Source organism: Neolamprologus multifasciatus, chromosome 5 (genome assembly GCF_963576455.1).
Source record: "Neolamprologus multifasciatus chromosome 5, fNeoMul1.2, whole genome shotgun sequence".
Taxonomy (NCBI): domain Eukaryota; kingdom Metazoa; phylum Chordata; class Actinopteri; order Cichliformes; family Cichlidae; genus Neolamprologus; species Neolamprologus multifasciatus.
In genome coordinates, this window is record NC_140443.1 from 20,712,930 (window position 1) to 20,731,605 (window position 18,676).

Here is an 18,676-nt window from a genome sequence, read left to right on the forward strand (position 1 = left end):
TTGTCATATGAGAGTCACAGCCCACCACATAAGAAACTTTGTACTCTTCCTATGATTATAGTGCGGTGCAACTGGGAGTTAATAGTACTTGTAGCATTTCATTTAGATTTTGTATGAATGTAAGGATATGAGTGAATGTGTTCTCACTCTGTTTGCTTAGTTAAAAAGAAGCTAATTCACTCCCTCGAGTGTTTGGTCTACTGAGCCAGTTTGACTGAGTGGTGCAATGAAGCGCACAAACTGAAGAGACTACTTCCTCAGTACTAAAGAGTGCTAAAGAGCGTCTACTTAGTGATTTACAGAGCTGTCAGTTGCCTCAAGCTCCCTCCAAACCTCTGCTCTACTATTCTCTTCTTAATTAGGTTACTTCTTACAGCTCTGTGTGATAAGGCTCTTTAATTATCCCTGATGTCCTACTGTGCTAGCTGCTGTAATTCTATGAACTGTACTTCTTCTTTTTTTTTTGTATCAGGTTATAATTTGGAATTTAGTCCATTAAATAAATAACTGAGAAAATACTGAATACAATTAGACTTGAATGGTTTACTTTTACATTCTTATTCTTTCACATATATTGGCGTATTAATTTATAGCACAATTAAATAGTATATCATGGTCAGTATATCATGGCATTGCTGTTGCCTGTGATTGTTAGCAGACTTTTAACTACATCCAATTTCAGATGGGAACTTTTCACTTAGCATTACTGTGAAAACTCAGTTATAGTTACAGACCACACGCAGTGGTTCCTTTTTTCCACTAATTTTTTGTTTTTACCATTTCGCTAACAACTACAGTTTATTTCTAAATTGTTAATCTAGTATTGTGTCTCTGCAGTGCTGTGACTTGGGCTACCATGCTAGCTTGGCACGCACCCTCAGGACCTATTTGTCTGCGGAGTACAACTTGGAGACATCACGCCACGAGGGACTGGATATCCTGGAGAATGCAGTGGACAACTTGGACTCCCGCAGTGACAAGCACAAGATCATGGATATGCATAACCAGGTGTTCTGTCCTCCAATGCGCTTTGAATACCTGCCACACATGGGAGATGAGGTGAGATGCTAGAAAATATTGCAGTTTATTTATTTATTTTTTATTCCTTTCTAACCTGTTTTTTCTCCACCCTCAGGTGTGCCAAGTGAGCGCCCAGCAGCCGGTTCAGACCGAACTTCTGATGCGCTACCATCAACTGCAGTCTCGCTTAGCAACACTAAAAATTGAAAATGAGGAGGTGAGGGCCTATGAGCTGTGTCTGTCCAGCACCAGTAGCCCACTCCTCCCCCTCTTAAACAAAAAGCCCTCTCTCATTTTCCCCAAGGCCATCATACCATCGGAGCAGGATGGCCACATCACCATCTGTTCTCATTGCAATTACTCTCCGATGACCCCTCTCTCTGCAGGGGCTGGGAATATATTTAGATTGTCACACTGCCAATGTTGTGTTTTCTATGAAGTTATATATGAAATTGTCTCTTTTCTTGATGAAAAGAGACCTTTCTCATTAAGAAACGCCGACAGAAAGGTGGAAATGGAAGCGATAATAACCAGGGACTGTTTAAATTGCAAGCGCCAACAGCTCCGTTTCTTCCCTGTCTCCCAGTGAATTGTGTTCTGGAAGATAATGAATGCCATTAGGGGAAATGGGCTTTATCAATCTCAATCCTAAACAAAAAGCCTCTCTCAATAATTTCATGAACAGTTTGTATCTGTGCCAGACACTCCTCATTTTCCTGACTAGGCCTGGTGTATGCTTGACCTGTAGCCTGCTCTAAACTCGTATTCTGATGCAAAACAAAATACATGGTCAACACAGGTTACGATGTAATGCTTTATGGGTGACCCTGCTATCTCTCCAGGTGAGGAAGACTTTGGATGCCACCATGCAAACACTGCAGGACATGCTGACAGTGGAGGACTTTGACGTGTCAGATGCCTTTCAACACAGCCGTTCCACTGAATCCATCAAATCTGTGGCCTCTGAGACGTACATGAGCAAGCTCAATATAGCCAAGAGGAGAGCGAATCAGCAGGAGACAGAAATGTTCTACTTTTCAGTGAGTTCATCTCTCGGTCCAAAGTCATGGCCTCTGAGCACCTTTTCAAAATAAAGCCATCAGTTATCAGCTGAGTAGAGGAAAAAGCATTTAAGCTGATTTCAATGGCACTGAAATGTTTCTTCACATTTCCATCTAGAAATTCAAAGAGTACCTGAATGGTAGTAACCTCATCATTAAGCTGCAGGCCAAGCATGACTTGCTGAAGCAGACACTGGGGGAAGGTAAGAATCCCTTTCTCTTGATTTCTCTTTGGTGTCTGGTAATGGCATGTGCATGAACTGGTGTTTTGCTGAGTAATGACCCACAGAAAACTGAGAAAACTGTTGATTTCAGGGTTATAGTGGTGCAGCTATCAGGAAGTGAGGTATCAGAGTCCACAAAGACACCAGACACTTTTTTTAAAGATAGCAGAGGGAGTAAGAGCTGATATTCAGATAGAAAGGTACCACCCGAAAGAGCAGACCATATCCACTTTGAGGTACTCATTCCACCTTCTATTTATCTCCAGTGGTTAAAATATTATCCGGTTAGTCTCTGTATGGTGTAGCCGCAGGGGGGGTTTCTATTTCCAGGCTGCAAGAGAGAGGTTTTCTTGGCTCCCCCTCTTCCCCAAGGGTCCCCTTGTCACCTCGGCTGTGAACAGTTTATGCCCAATCAATCAGCAGGACCAAACTGAGGCCCATATCTGCAGCTGCTCCTGCACCAGGGGTTCAACTAATAGGAAAGGACACAAGGTGCAGCCAGCTGAGGCCTTGAGTCGTCCATGCATAGATTTTCACACTTACATTCAGGTTATATTCATTATTTAAGCATTTATTATATTTTCAGGACCTGAGATTGTTCCTGTGATTACATTCAAGTCATGTGGCAAGCAATCATCTGCACACTCTTATACCCATAAACAATCACATTATCATTCAATGTCCGTGGTGACGCAGCTGAGAGAATGTATGAGCAGAGCATATGGCGCCTCCAGGTACCACCCATGTTTAATTATTCAGGTGATCAATCAGGGCCGAGTCGTGCTCATTAGCTCGTTGCTTCACACCCAAGACTTGCGCGTTTGTGTATGTTTGTGTACGCGCGCTTGCGTGGGAGCATGACAGAGGGGAACGAGATGAGACTGGTGAGTGCCACATGGCGTTTACATCTTGCTGCATGTATTAATAAAAACATAATGTCAACTGTTGGCACTAGACAAGATTGTGCTGGGACATCTGCCAGCCCTTCTTTTCCAGATAAAGACTCACCAATTTCCTTGTTCTGTAAAATATGATTTGTTCTTGTCACTTTTTTAAAAAATGTTTTTAGAATAGATATGTCACAGAGGAATCAAAAATCAATTTAGAGTTTCTCGCTCATGCTTGAGTGAGGAATGCTTGCTCTGTAATTCCAAGGTTGCTCAAAGGTAGCGAGGTCTATCACTCAGTGGAATGATTTTATACCAGACTAACTGTTGGTTCCTCACTTTAATGCTCCAAAGACCTGCTAGCAATGAGTTAGCCTTCACTCTTTCTTCCTTTGTTAGTCAGAGTAAATATAGAATAAATAAATAATGCTCTCATTGATGCCATTGTTATCCTTCTCTTTTTAAATAATTCTTTATCTCCTGTTCTTAGGTTTATCAGAATGCAAGGATAAGCATACGCATGTGTGGTTAAAAACCTATAACAAAAGGTTCAGTGAGCCAGCAAAGACATTGTTCAGTCTCAATACTGAAGGACCCCTCCCTACCCACCATACAAACACTGCAGCTGCCACCCTCATTTCTCTGCTCTGTAACCCTTTAGGGCCATTCTGGCTCCCCTGAGGCTTTAGCTACGACTGCTCAGGAGCTTTTTCAGTGAATGGTGGTAGCACCATTTTATTCACCCAGCCCTCAATGGCGATGTTGTTTGTCATGAATCCCTTTAGTGAGCCTGGACACTGACTGGAGTCTGTATAATGTGTACCAGAAAGAAACCAGTATATAACATCTCCCTTGTGTGTGTGTGTGTGTGTGTGTGTGTGTGTGTGTGTGTGTGTGTGTGTGTGTGTGTGTGTGTGTGTGTGTTTCCTTCGCAGGGGAAAGAGCTGAGTGCGGAACAACAAGGTAAGCTTGCACTTGAAGTGAGCTGATCTAATCCCTGACTCTCTGCCACAAAACACCTGCTTATTCCACTCATTTCAGAATTCAAGATATTTAATTCATCTTTAGAAAAGAAAGGAAAAGAAAATGTTTTTAAAGAATTCCTACCGGAAAAATAAATGACATGTTTGCGTGTATTATGTAGTCATGAAAGTATTTAACATGTGCAAAAAAGGTACAAGTTGTTTTTTTAAAACATATTGTTTATTGTTATAAATATTAAAATGATATTTCTTTGCATCTTGCTGTGGGTATATTGTGGCCATATATGATTTTGTAATTTACGTGCATGGATATAACAGATTTTGCATTTTGAGTATTTTTTTAATGACAGATGACAAATTTAAGGAAAATCCAATATCTAAACAGCCACTCAGTAACTCCAACAGAAAGAATACCACTCTGCTAAAACATATTACCTCATTTTGTGCTTTGAAGATGATGCATTGGTGTTAAGGTTTTGCATACTGTGAAGCTCGCTTTTGTACTTTTACACTCATCACACTTCTGTGACCCCTCATGCCCCATGAATGGGGCACTTTAATATCGGAAGAGACCATCAGGACAAAAACAGCTTTGTGCTGATTTGCAGTGATCCTTACCTACAAGAGGAAAAGATCCCTCACCACTTCGGGGAATTGAGGCCTCAGGATTTTCCTTTAGTTTGTCCTTTAGTATGTTCTTAAATAAAATGACATCAAAAACAATTTGTGTCATTTTCATTAGTGTTCACATAATATTAAAGATGACGCAAAAGGCATTCAGTTGGTTGTATAATCACATGTCACATTTGGTTTTCTAGGTCTGTATTTTAACTATAAACTGTGGAAACTTAATTACTTCTCTCTTACTTGCACTTAAGCATTTAAAAAAAATACTCCAGTCTTGGTCGTCCAAATCCATTGTTAGCAATGAAATGGAAATTGCATTCAAGCCCTTTTTTTACTCTACCGCTTGGTTTGTATTACCACAATCAAACAGATGATAAAGCTCTGTTTTAGAGCCAGATTTTGAACCATATTTTTTCTATAGTTTCACACAATGTGGTCTTTTGTTTTGTTTGTTTTTCTCCTTTTGTCCGTCATTTCCAGGCCCCCCACCCTTCCCCCTAAACCACAGAAAATGCGGAAGCCTAGGCCACGCTCCGTGTATAACCATAAGCTGTTTAACGGCAATATGGAGGCATTCATCAAGGTACCCTCTGGTGGTGGTGTATGACCGAGCGGTCCCTGTGGAGCAGGAGGGGAAGGCAGCTAGAGCCTTCGCTCTCGTTCTCTTCCTCTTTAGCCTTCTGTTCCTCCCTCTTCCAGCTGCCCTTGATCATGATATAACGCCTCTGTTTAACCTCTAATCCATTTCCTTCCTTCCACGGTTCTGCCGGTGCAGACAGACAGAGCGGCAGTCAGCTGTCTCTTTGTTTCCTTCCAGAACAATTTACCATCTCTGGCTTTTTTTCTTTCTTTCTTTTTTTGTTGGACTGAGGCAGGAGTCGGCAGTATGTCTGCTTTGTCCCTCACTGCACCCAATCCTTACTGCATTTCTAAGGCTGTGCTATGACTAGTCCCTGTAATTTGCTTTTAACTTTCAAAGGACTCAGTTGAGCTTTTCTAACCTTTTTGTTGACCCTTCTTCCTCTTCTTCTTCTGTGCTTTGCTGCTTTCTGTCCCAGAGGAAGAAGGAATGCCCGCGCCCGCATTCAGGTACTGCTATAGTAAGGGAACATGACAAACTAAAACTTCCGAACTAATAGTAGCCATTTATTTGCTGCTGCTTCTGCTCTACCTGCATGCTATAAATCTTCACAACTGTTTGTGCAGTTTTTGGTATTAGACTACTTCTGTCTTGTCATGTTTTGCTTTTTTGTTATTTTCAGGATTCAGGTCAACCAATTCCACTTGTTGTTGAAAGCTGTATCAGATACATCAATCTATACGGTAAGTCTTTCATCAAGCCCTTCTGCGTGATGGGGCAAAAATAACGAGAGTGAACTGTAAAGTAAAGTCCTTTGAAAACTTCTTTAGACTTACAAGAAGAGACATCAGCAGTCTATTTTCACAAATAGCTGCTGGTAGAAGCTTGCTCTGCTCGCCACCGCAGCGCTCAGCTGCTTACCAGTGATTTCACAGGCTCATAACAATAGGTCACACACTGAGAGTTTTGAAAGTCCCATTGGTCTTTGTTTAGTAAGTTCAGCCAACTCACCCCCACCGCCCATAACTCCTCCCTGTTTACCTTTCACATCTGTCTTCAGCTCGTTGGTTTAGCCTGCAGGCCTTTCCCCTGGATCTGGACCTAATGAAACTACAGAAAACTGATTAGAACCCTCTAACTGGGACCATATGGTGCAGACTCTCTGAGGGGCCCTCTGCTGGAAAAATACGCATCTCCCTTTATGACTAGATTACATTTCCTGCTCTGTGTTATGTGTTTCCAGTGGGCTTTCAAAGAAGCTGGCAGTGGTTTTGGAGATAATGGCAGCTAGCATAACTCTAATTCAGTAAATTCTGGGTTGTATTTCTTTCAGGTTTGCAGCAGCAAGGCATATTTCGTGTGCCAGGATCGCAGGTGGAGGTCAATGATATTAAAAACTCATTTGAGAGAGGTTAGTCAATATTTCAACATGATCTGTGGGATGAACTACCTTGATACGTTTTTCAGTTCAACAAATGCTGCCGCTGAAAGCACTCGTGTGTTTCTTAATTAGGTGAGGATCCCTTGATTGATGATCAGAATGAGCATGATATAAACTCAGTGGCAGGTGTCCTGAAGCTGTACTTCAGAGGACTCGAGAACCCGCTCTTCCCAAAGGAGCGTTTCCTGGACTTCATCTCTACTATCAGTGAGTTAACAGACCTTGCTTCAAGCGTTTTTCACTGACCTTCACAGAAAAGAGAAAACACAGTGATAGGTAGATGTTTAGCTTTATTGGACTAGAGAAAGTCATGCCGTGCTGCACGTGGAAGCAGTCTAACAGTAACACCAGCGCTTTCTGCTTTGGGGTGCAGGCCACATGTGATCACTCACTGTGGCTTTGGGCTGGTGAAACGCATGAGGGGCATATTAAATTGTCAGATAGCCATTTTCAGAATCTCCACCACCTTTTGCCTTGGCAAAGAGAGTTTGTGTCTCTCTTTTTTTTCAGTGCAGCATCTTTAAATGTCTCTGTTTCTGTCTTTCAGAACTGGAGTCTGAAGCTGAGAGAGCACACCACATCCAGCAGATTATTGTCACTCTTCCTCGGACCATCATAATCGTCATGAGATATCTTTTTGCTTTCCTTAACCAGTGAGTCACACATTTCACTGCTTTGGTCTCCCAAAACAGTGTAAAAAGATGAGTTCGGTGGTTGTTTAAGCACCAGGATATGACACTGAATCTTACACCTTTACTAATATGAAAATTACAGAATAGGCATACAATATGGAAAAAAGTATAGACAAAACAAAAGTGTATTTAAAATAAGACATGGTATTTATTACTATATCAGTGTTTTAGAAGTTATTTATAGGTTTCCATATTGGAATAAAAAAACCTTTCTTCTGATAATAGATGTTATCTGTGCTCCTTTTACTGGATTTAGCTGATTTAATTGTCAAATTTGTTGGAGCCACATGAACTGCAATGATGCTGCTCAACCTCAGCTTAACTACAATGTTCAAGTAGACATTTATTATGGCTTCCTCTTGATGATTTCCTTTTGATGACTCGATGATTTCATTATTAAGAGTGGGCTGTGCGGTGTAAGTTGATTCCTTGGAGAGGTTGACTGATCAAAATGTTTTTCAAGCAAGCTGCAGTGATGAATGTACATAAGGACTGAAATCAGGTGAAGCCAGTGACTCCCTAAGAGATGTATCTGCTACTGCAAATTTTGTCAAAATAGACAAAATAGAAAGAGAAATTGAATTGTTTCTAAATGAACTGATGAATCTTAATAATCAGATTAGCACATATTTATGTTGTTTGGTTATCAATAAGGTTTTAGCTAAATAGATGTACAGTTTGCATACATAACAAAAAATTGTGACTTCTGTCCTGTGCCGTCCGACAGTCTTTCACAGTACAGTGACGAGAACATGATGGATCCATACAATTTAGCTATCTGCTTTGGTCCAACTCTGATGCCCATCCCAGATGGCCAGGATCCTGTAGCATGTCAAGCTCATGTTAACGAAGTCATCAAAACTATAATTAGCCACAATGAAGTCATCTTTCCAAGTCAACGAGAGCTGGATGGCCCAGTCTATGAGAAGTGCATGACCGGGGGCGAAGAGTATTGGTAGGTATTGTGGTACAGTGTAATATTTATGTGATACTATAGTGTGTTCAGCTCTGTTTTGCATTGATTTTAAAGCTGAATTGTGACAGTAAATTAACAAATTCACTGTACAAACATGATTTTTTCATATTTTTTTATCTACATATTAATGTCTTTCTGGTCTGTTTTTGTTTCTCTAGTGACAGTCCACACAGTGAACCAGGAACCATTGATGAGGCTGATAATGGGACAGAACCACACACCAGCGATGAGGGTTAGTCACTTCCTTTTTTTTATTAAAGGCCTCGTAGTAATTTTTCTCCCACTGACCAACAGTAACAGGCCACCACTTGAATTACTATAAAAGGACCTTTAGGACCTAATACCTTTATAACTAAGAGAATACCCATCAGCCTTTTCAGCCTTTTGTTTACTGCTGTATGCCAACACACCAAACTAAGGTGTTGAACATAAAAAAAGGATCCTCCTGCTGAACATCTGCATTATTGTTGTGAAAGAGAGGCTATCAAGAAGCCATTCTTAAGGAAGGAAGACGGAGAAAAAGCTGAGCTATGCCACATTACACAAGAACTGGACTAAAAATCAGTGGCAAGGGGTCTTACGGAATGATAAATCCACAAAAAAATCATTTAAAAAGAAAGACTGTCATCAGTATAGAGAGGTACAGCAGTGTCTATAGCCGTATGTAAAACACGGTGGAGGCTCTGTCATGGTTTGAGGCTACCTGATGGTGTTGGGGGATTATGAAAACTAGAAAGTACCATCAGATTTTGATCCACCGTGCAATACCATCTGGAAAAAGTCTGATTGGCAACAGCTTCATTTTTCAGCATGGTTATGATCCCAAACACACTGCCAATGCAGTGCAAACCTATCTGGATAGAAAAACACCAGTGGAACGCCATCAGTCATAGATTGGCCTCCCCAGAGCCTGGACCTTCACATTATTGAAGCAGTGTGGGATCATCATGACAGAGAACAGAACAAAAGACAGCCAAAATCCAAAAAAGAGCTTTGCATGTCCATCAAGAACCCCGGAGAACTATTCCTGAAAATTACCTAAAGAGAATTTACAATAAGAGAGTTCAGGCTGTGCTGAAGAGTAAAGGTGGTCAAATCAAATATTGACCTTTAAGCTCTGTTCTTGCTTTATACACTATATCTCCATGCATGTTTGCATTTTTCAATAAATTGCTGCACCTTTTTTCCATTTTTGTAGCAAAGCAAAGAAATAAGGGCCAGTGAAGACTTGCAAACCGCTGTAAGCAGTCAGGCTACCTCTATGCCTATACAGCGTATAAACGTACCTATAAAGGGCAGAGCTGTTATTTTCATTTAGCTCTGATGTCAGTGGCCATCTGAGCTGTGGTCTTGTGTCTGTAGTTAAATTCAGAACTTCAGCATAACGTTATCATTCTCTCACATTGTGGTAGATTGTAGTTTTAGACTTGTTGTGGTTAACTATCATTCTATTGCTCCAGAGACAACTATTTTTAAAAACAGATATACTGGTTGTTTGCTAAGCAATTCACATTTTCAACATGTGTATAACAAGGATTTCACATAAGACATATAAGAATATATATGTGGGATTTTAGAATTGTTTGTGGATCAGAAAGTCTTAAATATAGCCTGACCTTTTTTATTAGTGCTTTTGACTGAGAGGTGAGCGAGGCTTGAGCTGCAGCGGCTTCTGATCACAACAGCTTAAGTGATGTTTGAAGCTGAAGGCAAGTTGAGTAAAGAGTATTGGCATGCAGCACTGCCTCTTTGATCTATTTGTGTGTGTGTGTGTGTGTGTGTGTGTGTGTGTGTGTGTGTGTGTGTGTGTGTGTGTGTGTGTGTGTGTGTGTGTGTGTGTGTGGCCACCCCACCCCCTGCTCTCATGCTTGTTCTTTGTTCAGCATTAGTCAGCAACTCTCCTGAGACTTTCTCCTTTGTGTAGTATTTCCCACTCTTAGCTTTGAATCCATAATCAGGGCAGGCACGTAAGCCAAAACACAGGTAAAACAGAGAATCATATCTCTTCTCGGTGACAACAACTATCTGTGACATTCATCTGTGTTGTTGGCTCTTTTGGTGCTTTTCTTACTTGGTAAGACCAAAGGCTGGTTTCCTGATGCAAGTTATTCTCCTGCTGGCCTTAGTATTGGGATTGAAGTGCTGTGTTTTTGCAGTTTGTCTCCTGTGGCAATGCTTCAGGTTTAATTTAAGACATTAAAATATAGTTCTTACACGCGCTGCAATGACAGTGTCCTTATAGTTGAAATAAAACATGAACAAAGCTGCTTTTCAACTTTGTCTTGTGCTCTCTTCTGTAACACTCAGACACACCTCTTATGGGTTCTCAAAATAAAACTACACTTGCCGGTTTTCTGGCTCATTAGATGATTCCTGTTCAACATACAGTGAACTCTGATTGACCCCTACTGGCCTTTTGAAATCCACCTTTCAAATCAAATCAAACTCTCCAGTTCAATTACTATTGAAGCAACCAAGAAATGTTAGAAAACATAATATGTGCTTCAGTTTGTATTTTTACAGCCCACATACACAAGTAATAAAGTTGATATAAAGGAAACGTGCCTGTTTGAGGGATTTACCACAGGAAAAAGAGCGATGATATACAGCTGACACAGTGCTGTCTGTCTCGTGGTATGACTAATCATGCTGTGTCCACTTTGATACGTTTTTTCATGCTTTCTTTCTTGTTTGTTTCTTTCAGAAGTGGAACAGATTGAGGCCATTGCCAAATTTGACTATGTGGGACGCAGTCCCAGGGAGCTGTCCTTCAAGAAGGGAGCCTCCCTGCTTCTGTATCACAGAGCATCTGAAGACTGGTGGGAAGGCCGTCACAATGGCGTGGATGGCCTCATCCCTCATCAGTACATTGTAGTACAAGACCTGTACGTGCCAACAGACTGAGCTTTAGTAGTTCTTTATCTTGTGTTGAGTACTGTAATCCCTTTATATTTGTTGTAGTCTGCATGCATAGCTTATTCTTAGTGCACCTGAATCTGCTCTTTCAGAGATGATGCGTTCTCAGATAACCTCAGCCAGAAAGCAGATAGTGAAGCCAGCAGTGGACCGTTGCTGGAAGATAAGGGTTCATCCAAAAATGATGTCCCATCACCATGCGAGCAATCGCCGGATTACAACTTTGGAGGAGTCATGGGGAGGTACATTTAAAATAAACACCTTTCATTTTTCAAGTGTTTGTAATGTTGAGACATTTTCTTGACAGTTGATATGATCTGATCCATGTCTGCAGGGTCAGGTTGCAATCTGATGGAGCAGCAATCCCGCGTCGCCGAACAGACACCCAGAGCCCAACAAGAGTGCCTGACACTCCACCGCGGGCTGCAGCCTGTCCTAGCAGCCCTCACAAGGTATCCATCAGCAAAGGCCGCATGGAGAGCCCAGAAAAAAGGCGCCTTGGTACCTTTGGCAGTGCGGGAAGCATAAACTATCCAGATAGGAAGGGCTATCCTGAGGGCCACCCACTGAGGCCAGTGCCAGGGACCACTCGCCACAGCAGCCTGGGGGACCACAAATCACTAGACACTGAGGCTCTGGCAGAGGTAAGACTAAAATAAACAGTTTTAATTTTTTATTCATAGAGTATGTCTCTTGTCTCAAACATTAATAGGGTACAAGTGAGAACAGTTGACAGGGAAGCCTGTCTGAGAGCAGGAGATGTGACCGTATACAATATAAAACATGGACGTAACTACCTGGTTAGAAAAAATGAAGCCAATGCCAAAGTGCATTAAACCTGTTTCTGTCTGACAGCCACCAGATGGCGATAGCTTAGATTGCAAAAAGACGTTTGCTATTATAGAAGTCTACAAGAAAAAGGCTTTCTGTCCTAACCTATGTGAACACTTTTCTTCTGAATGTATGAGTTCAGTCACTCACTTTGGCTCATGTTGGGAAAAAAATCTTCATTATGCCATCTTTCAAAACGGAGGATTACTTGTGGTATGAAACCACAAGCTCATTGGCTAAGGAGTTGTTAATCACAAGTTGTTAGCCAACTAGCATGCGGTTTCACAGTCAGACCCATTAATCCTCATCATATCTAGTTTTTGCTAGCAAGATGGTGACAGCGGAGAAGCTTGATACTTCCTGATAGGTACTGATACTTCACAATGGATGACATCACTGTAGCCAACATCCATGTTTGATATTGTTGCACTAAGGTAGACCTGTATCTCTAAAACTGAAGCTAGAGCACACTGCTGGCCTTGATCCAGGTTCTCTTCATTTGCTAACCAGTGCATAAATAAGCTTGCTTTAGAATTTAGGAAGGGTCAGTGTGTCAAAGGGTTTGGAATAACTAATAAAGTTAGGATTAGTATTAGGATCCATAGTACTATGGGCAAATGTACAGATGTGCTGATGTATATACATGTACCAATATACAGATTATCCGTATTGCTATACAGAGGGGGCAGATATACAGATGTACTATGAACAAATATACAGATGTGCTACGTATATACAACACAGCTAATTTGCAAAATCTGAAGAGATGCTGGGCCTCGCATGATGCACGCGCCACCATCTTGAGTTTTTTTTCTACCCAGTATGAATATAAACAGGACAATAACAGTGGTATGTTTAAGTCATTTTATGAAGTATAAATATATTTGACATGATAACTAAGCTTTTTGTAAACCGTGTTAAACAAAACTAACGCAGTGGAGTCCTGGCTTTTATTTCTGATTTCTCTGCTTTTTTTGTTTCTTCAGGACATAGAGAAGACTATGAATACGGCACTTCATGAGCTGCGGGAGCTGGAGCGCCAAAACACCGTTAAACAAGCTCCCGATGTTGTCTTGGACACACTGGAGCCAATGAAGAATCCGGTTAGCTCAGAGCCCGGGAGTCCACTGCACACCATTATGATCCGTGATCCAGATGCTGCCATGCGGCGCAGTAGCAGCTCCACATCTGAGATGATGACCACCTTTAAACCGGCTCTCTCTGCCCGGCTGGCTGGAGCACAGTTACGCCCCCCGCCCATGAGACCAGTGCGACCTCCTCCAACGCAGCACCGCTCAAGCAGCTCCAGCTCTTCAGGGGTCGGCAGTCCAGCTGTGACTCCCACTGAGAAGATGTTTCCGAGTAACAATGCATCTGCAGGTTCCAATGTGAATATTTCCGGTGATGGCGGAGATAAGTCTGGTACCATGTAGCAAAGGTGGAAGCTTGTAGGCAAGAGGCCTGTGAAGCTTTCCAAGTGGGAGAAAAGCTTATGGAAACAGATGTTGATGTGTGCAAACCAGATATGGATATACTCCTGTCTGTTTTTTGCTTGACTTAATTCGTATATAAAGGATGCCACTAAAGCTTCTAAAGTATGTTACCATGGTAATAAAGCAGTGGCAGAAGCTGTAGAGGTGTGATAAAGCTCAGCTCTCTTTTAAACTTGATTTAACTAGACTAAATGTGTATAGGAATACGTGTATTTCAGTTATACCTCAGTTTTAACAAAATTCTGTGGCCATGATCTAGTTTCAGAGATGCAATGAATGCAAGTAAAGCAATACTTGTGTGAAATTTGGTTTTCTACCCATCACATATCCAGTCCAGCCGATCTTTCAGTCCCTCCTCTTATGTGAAAACGCCTCACGTCGGCAGTTGTTCAGGCGTAAAACTATTTCCGTTTGTCCATTTTGGGCAAAGGACTTATGGCTGTAAATACAAACTTACTTGAAATAAACATCCTTTCTGTTTCTATTATAATACATTGGATCTTCAGCAACATAACAGTGAAATTTATTCCTGCATGCACAGATTGGGGAAAATAAGGGAAAGTTGCATCACTGAAAGGAGACTTGTAATGAAATGATCTGTGAACAAGCTTGCTAATTCTAAGAAATCCATATGACTTTAAACTCTGATCCACAAGAATGAAAAACTAAAATCAGGATTCAGATGCCCACATATTAAAAAATAATAATGCCTTGCCACCATACATTGACTTTTCGTGTGGGTATCGCTGCAAAAGATGGAGCATCTTGGCATGAAGATGATCTGTGAAGTCTTAGAAATTACTAATCAGTACTAGAGTAAAATAAGTCAGCCTCTACCATCACGCATGGTTGAACAGCGGACATACGTAACACGGCTGTTTCCATGTTTTATTTTGTTTTTCTAGTTGCTGTGTATGGAATGCAGAAGAATAATGCACCAACTAATGTAGGAATCCTGTGGTAAACTTGTACATAATATATAGCTAGTAATTTGTAAGTGTTATTTGTGTACAGGTTAATATGAAATGTCGTAAAGGGTTGATATGAATGGCACTTGTAAGGATTCTGAACCACCTTTTTATCATTTCCGGTAAAGTTTAAACATTTTGACTGAAAAAAAAAAGAAAACAGAGTTCAGATCATCATTCCATAGTACCATAGTACTGTTCAAACGGTACTCATGTGAACTATAGACCACTAATTGCTGCTGGAAACAACACAAAGTATGTTTTTGACATGTCTTTCAGTCTCTTCACAGTTCGCAAAAGGTTTTCAGGTTCAAGTCATATTTGGGTGATTTTTAGTATTATGAAAGAAACAGTGAAACTTCTGATGGTTCCTCTTTCACACTGAAAATGCTGTGCTCACCCAGAAAAGCTGGAGAACTAGATGTGTTAACGTGCAGTCATCAGGACGGCCTCCTTCTTTCTGCCTTTTACATGATAGATTGTCTATGGTTACCGATACACTCAGATTGTAGACTCGTACTCTTAGTTGGAAGAAATCTAAAGAAGAACATTTAAGTATTTATATCTACTGTACCTCTTGTCATCCTGACAGCTGTAATCTAAAGACCCTGTAATCCGCATCCCAAAGAGCCTGCTCTGTTCTGCATGTCTTGCGCTGTAATGTGGGACTCGATGGTATGTGGTGCCTTGGCTTGGTGAAACGCACAACTTAATTAAAAATTGGACTAAGTAACTGCCCTTAGTATTTATGTGGGTTGAGAGTGTTGAATTAAGATACTCATAACTGTTGCTAGATCAGAAGTGAACAAGAACTAACAACGCCTGATTGAACAAAAGCAAAATAACAAAAATGCATCGAATCTAACAAAATTATTCGCATGGAAATCACAGTTTCCCTGTCAAATGCAGACACCTGATGTAAAATGAAAATACTCGCTTGTTGTTGGTGTATTGTTTGCTTTTCGACTATCAAATTATTTACCTATATACAAAAGTTCAGGGTGGAAGGATTAGTAAGAACAGAGAGCTAGTACAGCCAGAATAAAGTTGATATAACATTTAAACGTACACAATGCTGTCACACCCTCTGCTGGTTCCTGCTGGTATTGCATAAGCAAGCGGAGGCTATTGCTCTCGATGGGCATTTTGATCCAGATATCATCGCAATGGTTAAATGAATCCTTCTAGTTTTAACATCTTATTGTCCTGGTTATTAGTTTTGCACCAGTTGATCTACAGTATATGAAGTTAATGTTACAAAACGCTTCTGTTATTAAAATATGAAGAAAGCACACAATTCAATTTAAAAGGGGGGAAATAAATCACATTTAGCTAGATTATTATTTTTTGTTTTGTTTTTATTTATAGAATATAAGTGGAGCAGAAGATTTGAGTGCCTTTTGTGCACAACATCAATTTTTATTGGACTTTTACTTTTTTACTTTTTTAACTGTGATATGTGGTTAGTTGTCATGTTTATTATAAACTGATGTTGCCTTTTTTTAATCTTTATTTTCTCTTGCTACTCAGTAGTCAGGCCAACATAAGTGTTATATTGTGTATAAAATCATTGAACTGCTCGTCTGTGCTTGGGTGAGACCTGAAGATCAGGAGCTATAAGAACTACTGTATACGTAATCTACTGGCAGAGCTCGGTAGAATCATCTCCTTTACTTTTTGGGGGTTTCCCTGTGAACTGCCTGTGCTGTGGTTGAGCCTTTAATTCTTGCCATTTTGCTCTTTCCCTTTCAAAAAAGACATCGCTGCCAGATGGACTCATATGGACCCTCTACATGAGAGGTTATAAAGGCACTTGGTGCACTCTCATCAGTCCCTACATGTGATGTTACAGTGACATTTTCTTTTCTGGAATGTGTGCTTAAATGGGTTACACTGATAGTCTGGTGACAAGAGAAGACAGCAAGCTATTAATCAAGAAGAAAATCCCAGTTTGAGAACAGAATATGGCCCCATCGGAGGACCGGAGTGTGAGTTGCTGTCACGCTGTTTACTTTCTCTTTAATTGTTTGTCTGGTGATGCTGTTTGTTGGTGAGTGTCTGGTGGGTTGAAACCTGTGATGTAACGTACATCATGCCACTGACTGGATGTTGAAATCTCCTGCATCCAAATAAAAACCATTATTGCTCTGTCATCCAGACTTTCTGAGTCACTGGTTTTGATGCTTGAAAAGAAAAACAAAACAAACAACGTAATCAGAGAGATGTTTGTCTTCTCTGTCTTCAAATAGCCATACATCTTTACTAGGAAACCTTGTCAAGGCTAAACATTACTATAAGTGTAATATTGAGGTACGTACAACTTTTCAAAAAAAATTACTTTAGTATTTGGAGCAAATTATTCTACTATAACTATATATAGCTATAGAAATGACTAAAATGACCTTTTAGATTAAGATTTTACAAACCAAAATCTGATCATTTGTCTCAGAAAATATGATCTAGTGTTACACATTAAACTATTCAGCAATTTAAAATAATAAAAAAATGACCTCCAGTTTGAAGTTTCTATTCAATTTGGAGCCACTATACAATTTTACAGTATGCATAAACCATTTTTTTTTTTTTTGGCACACCTGTTTAAGTTTACAGCACAAATGTTTAATCAGCCAATCACATGGCAGCAAATCAGTGCATTTAAACATATAGAGTCCAGATGACCTGCTGAAGTTCAAACTGAGCATCAGAATAGGGGAGAAATCAGATTTGAACACGATGTGGTTGTTGGTGCTAGATGAGCTGGTCTGAGTAAGTAGGAAACTGATGATCTGCTGGGATTTTCCCACACAACCATCTATAGGGTTTACAGAGAATGTGCCGAAAAGGAGAAAATATCCAGTAAGCATCACTTCACCTGATAAAAAATGTCTTATTGATGTAAGATGGCATCAACTCTGTAATGCTATCATGTCAATATGAACCAAAATCTTTGAGAAAAGTTTCTAGGACCTCGTTAAATGTGTGCCACGAATAATAAAAGCAGATCTGAAGGAGAACAGGGGTCCTACCCTGTCATAACAGGATATAACTAATGATGTGGCACTGAGTATATAATGGACAGCATGGAACTGTAATACAGTATGTTAAAGTATAATCATTATGTTTAGAAACACTGCTTAGGTATTTTTATCAAGTACAATTTTGATTGCTGTGTGTGCATAGTGAAGACTTTTTTATTATTATTATTATCAATTCTGCAAAAGCATGATAAATTAAAGTAAACAAAAACGTATTTTAGTAACATGTTAGGCCAGCTTGTTTCTGAAACTCTTCTGCAGGTATGAACACCATTCTCCCAAAACATATTGCAGCATTTGGTGTTTTGATGAGTGCATTGGAGAACTCTTAAAAACATGTCGGTCCAAAATCTCTTGAGACTCTGAAAGTCATTGCATGTAATTATCTAATTTTTGTGATTTACTCATACTGTTAGAAGATCTGTAATACTCCAGGGTTCGGGGCATTGTGATTGTGGATGAGACCACGCCCATCAGGATTGAAATGCGTAATTAAATTTGATTGATTTGATTGATTTTATTGATTAGCATTCAAATATCTCAATGAATACAGAACAAAGATCTACCACAAAGCAAGAAAGCATGAGACTTAAATAGACTAAATAATGAAAGTGATGATTCAAATCATCACTTTATTCGGCGGTAATCGTTCTTTCTAGAGACAAGTGAACCTCACACACAACCCCCCTGTCACCCATTTATATATAAAAGCTCCCTGAACTCTAATCACATCTGTTCTCCATGAAAGAGGGACAGATGACAAATACTGCAGATGGATGATCTTTGTTTTCACAGTTCAACAGCAACGCAGTGGGTTTATATAAAATCAAAAAATGATGCCGCCCGTTAACCAGATTTCGTAGTTCATTCAATGGCCACGCGATGGAGACTCTGCCGCACAGAAAGTGTCATAAGCTTTACATGTTAAGTAAGCAGTCAGCA

At 40.2% G+C, this 18,676-nt stretch overlaps 1 protein-coding gene across 2 annotated transcripts in view; it reads left to right on the top strand.

Moving 5' to 3' along the window:
* The window catches only part of srgap3 (SLIT-ROBO Rho GTPase activating protein 3), a 57,537-nt gene extending 40,685 nt beyond the window's left edge, over positions 1 to 16,852 (top strand). Inside the window, exons 7-22 of one of the 2 annotated variants that reach the window (XM_085161004.1) lie at positions 838 to 1,059; positions 1,136 to 1,237; positions 1,863 to 2,060; positions 2,200 to 2,284; positions 4,128 to 4,155; positions 5,283 to 5,385; positions 6,065 to 6,125; positions 6,716 to 6,793; positions 6,896 to 7,030; positions 7,371 to 7,476; positions 8,243 to 8,470; positions 8,650 to 8,723; positions 11,196 to 11,376; positions 11,500 to 11,649; positions 11,742 to 12,051; positions 13,225 to 16,852. In XM_085161004.1, coding sequence (XP_085017130.1) covers positions 838 to 1,059; positions 1,136 to 1,237; positions 1,863 to 2,060; positions 2,200 to 2,284; positions 4,128 to 4,155; positions 5,283 to 5,385; positions 6,065 to 6,125; positions 6,716 to 6,793; positions 6,896 to 7,030; positions 7,371 to 7,476; positions 8,243 to 8,470; positions 8,650 to 8,723; positions 11,196 to 11,376; positions 11,500 to 11,649; positions 11,742 to 12,051; positions 13,225 to 13,671 — 2,508 coding nt within the window. In that variant the 3' untranslated portion in view covers positions 13,672 to 16,852. Of the gene's footprint in view, positions 1 to 837; positions 1,060 to 1,135; positions 1,238 to 1,862; positions 2,061 to 2,199; positions 2,285 to 4,127; positions 4,156 to 5,282; positions 5,386 to 5,860; positions 5,892 to 6,064; positions 6,126 to 6,715; positions 6,794 to 6,895; positions 7,031 to 7,370; positions 7,477 to 8,242; positions 8,471 to 8,649; positions 8,724 to 11,195; positions 11,377 to 11,499; positions 11,650 to 11,741; positions 12,052 to 13,224 lie in introns of both variants that reach the window. The other variant, XM_085161005.1, reaches the window with a different exon arrangement.
* The last annotated feature ends 1,824 nt before the right edge of the window (positions 16,853 to 18,676 follow it).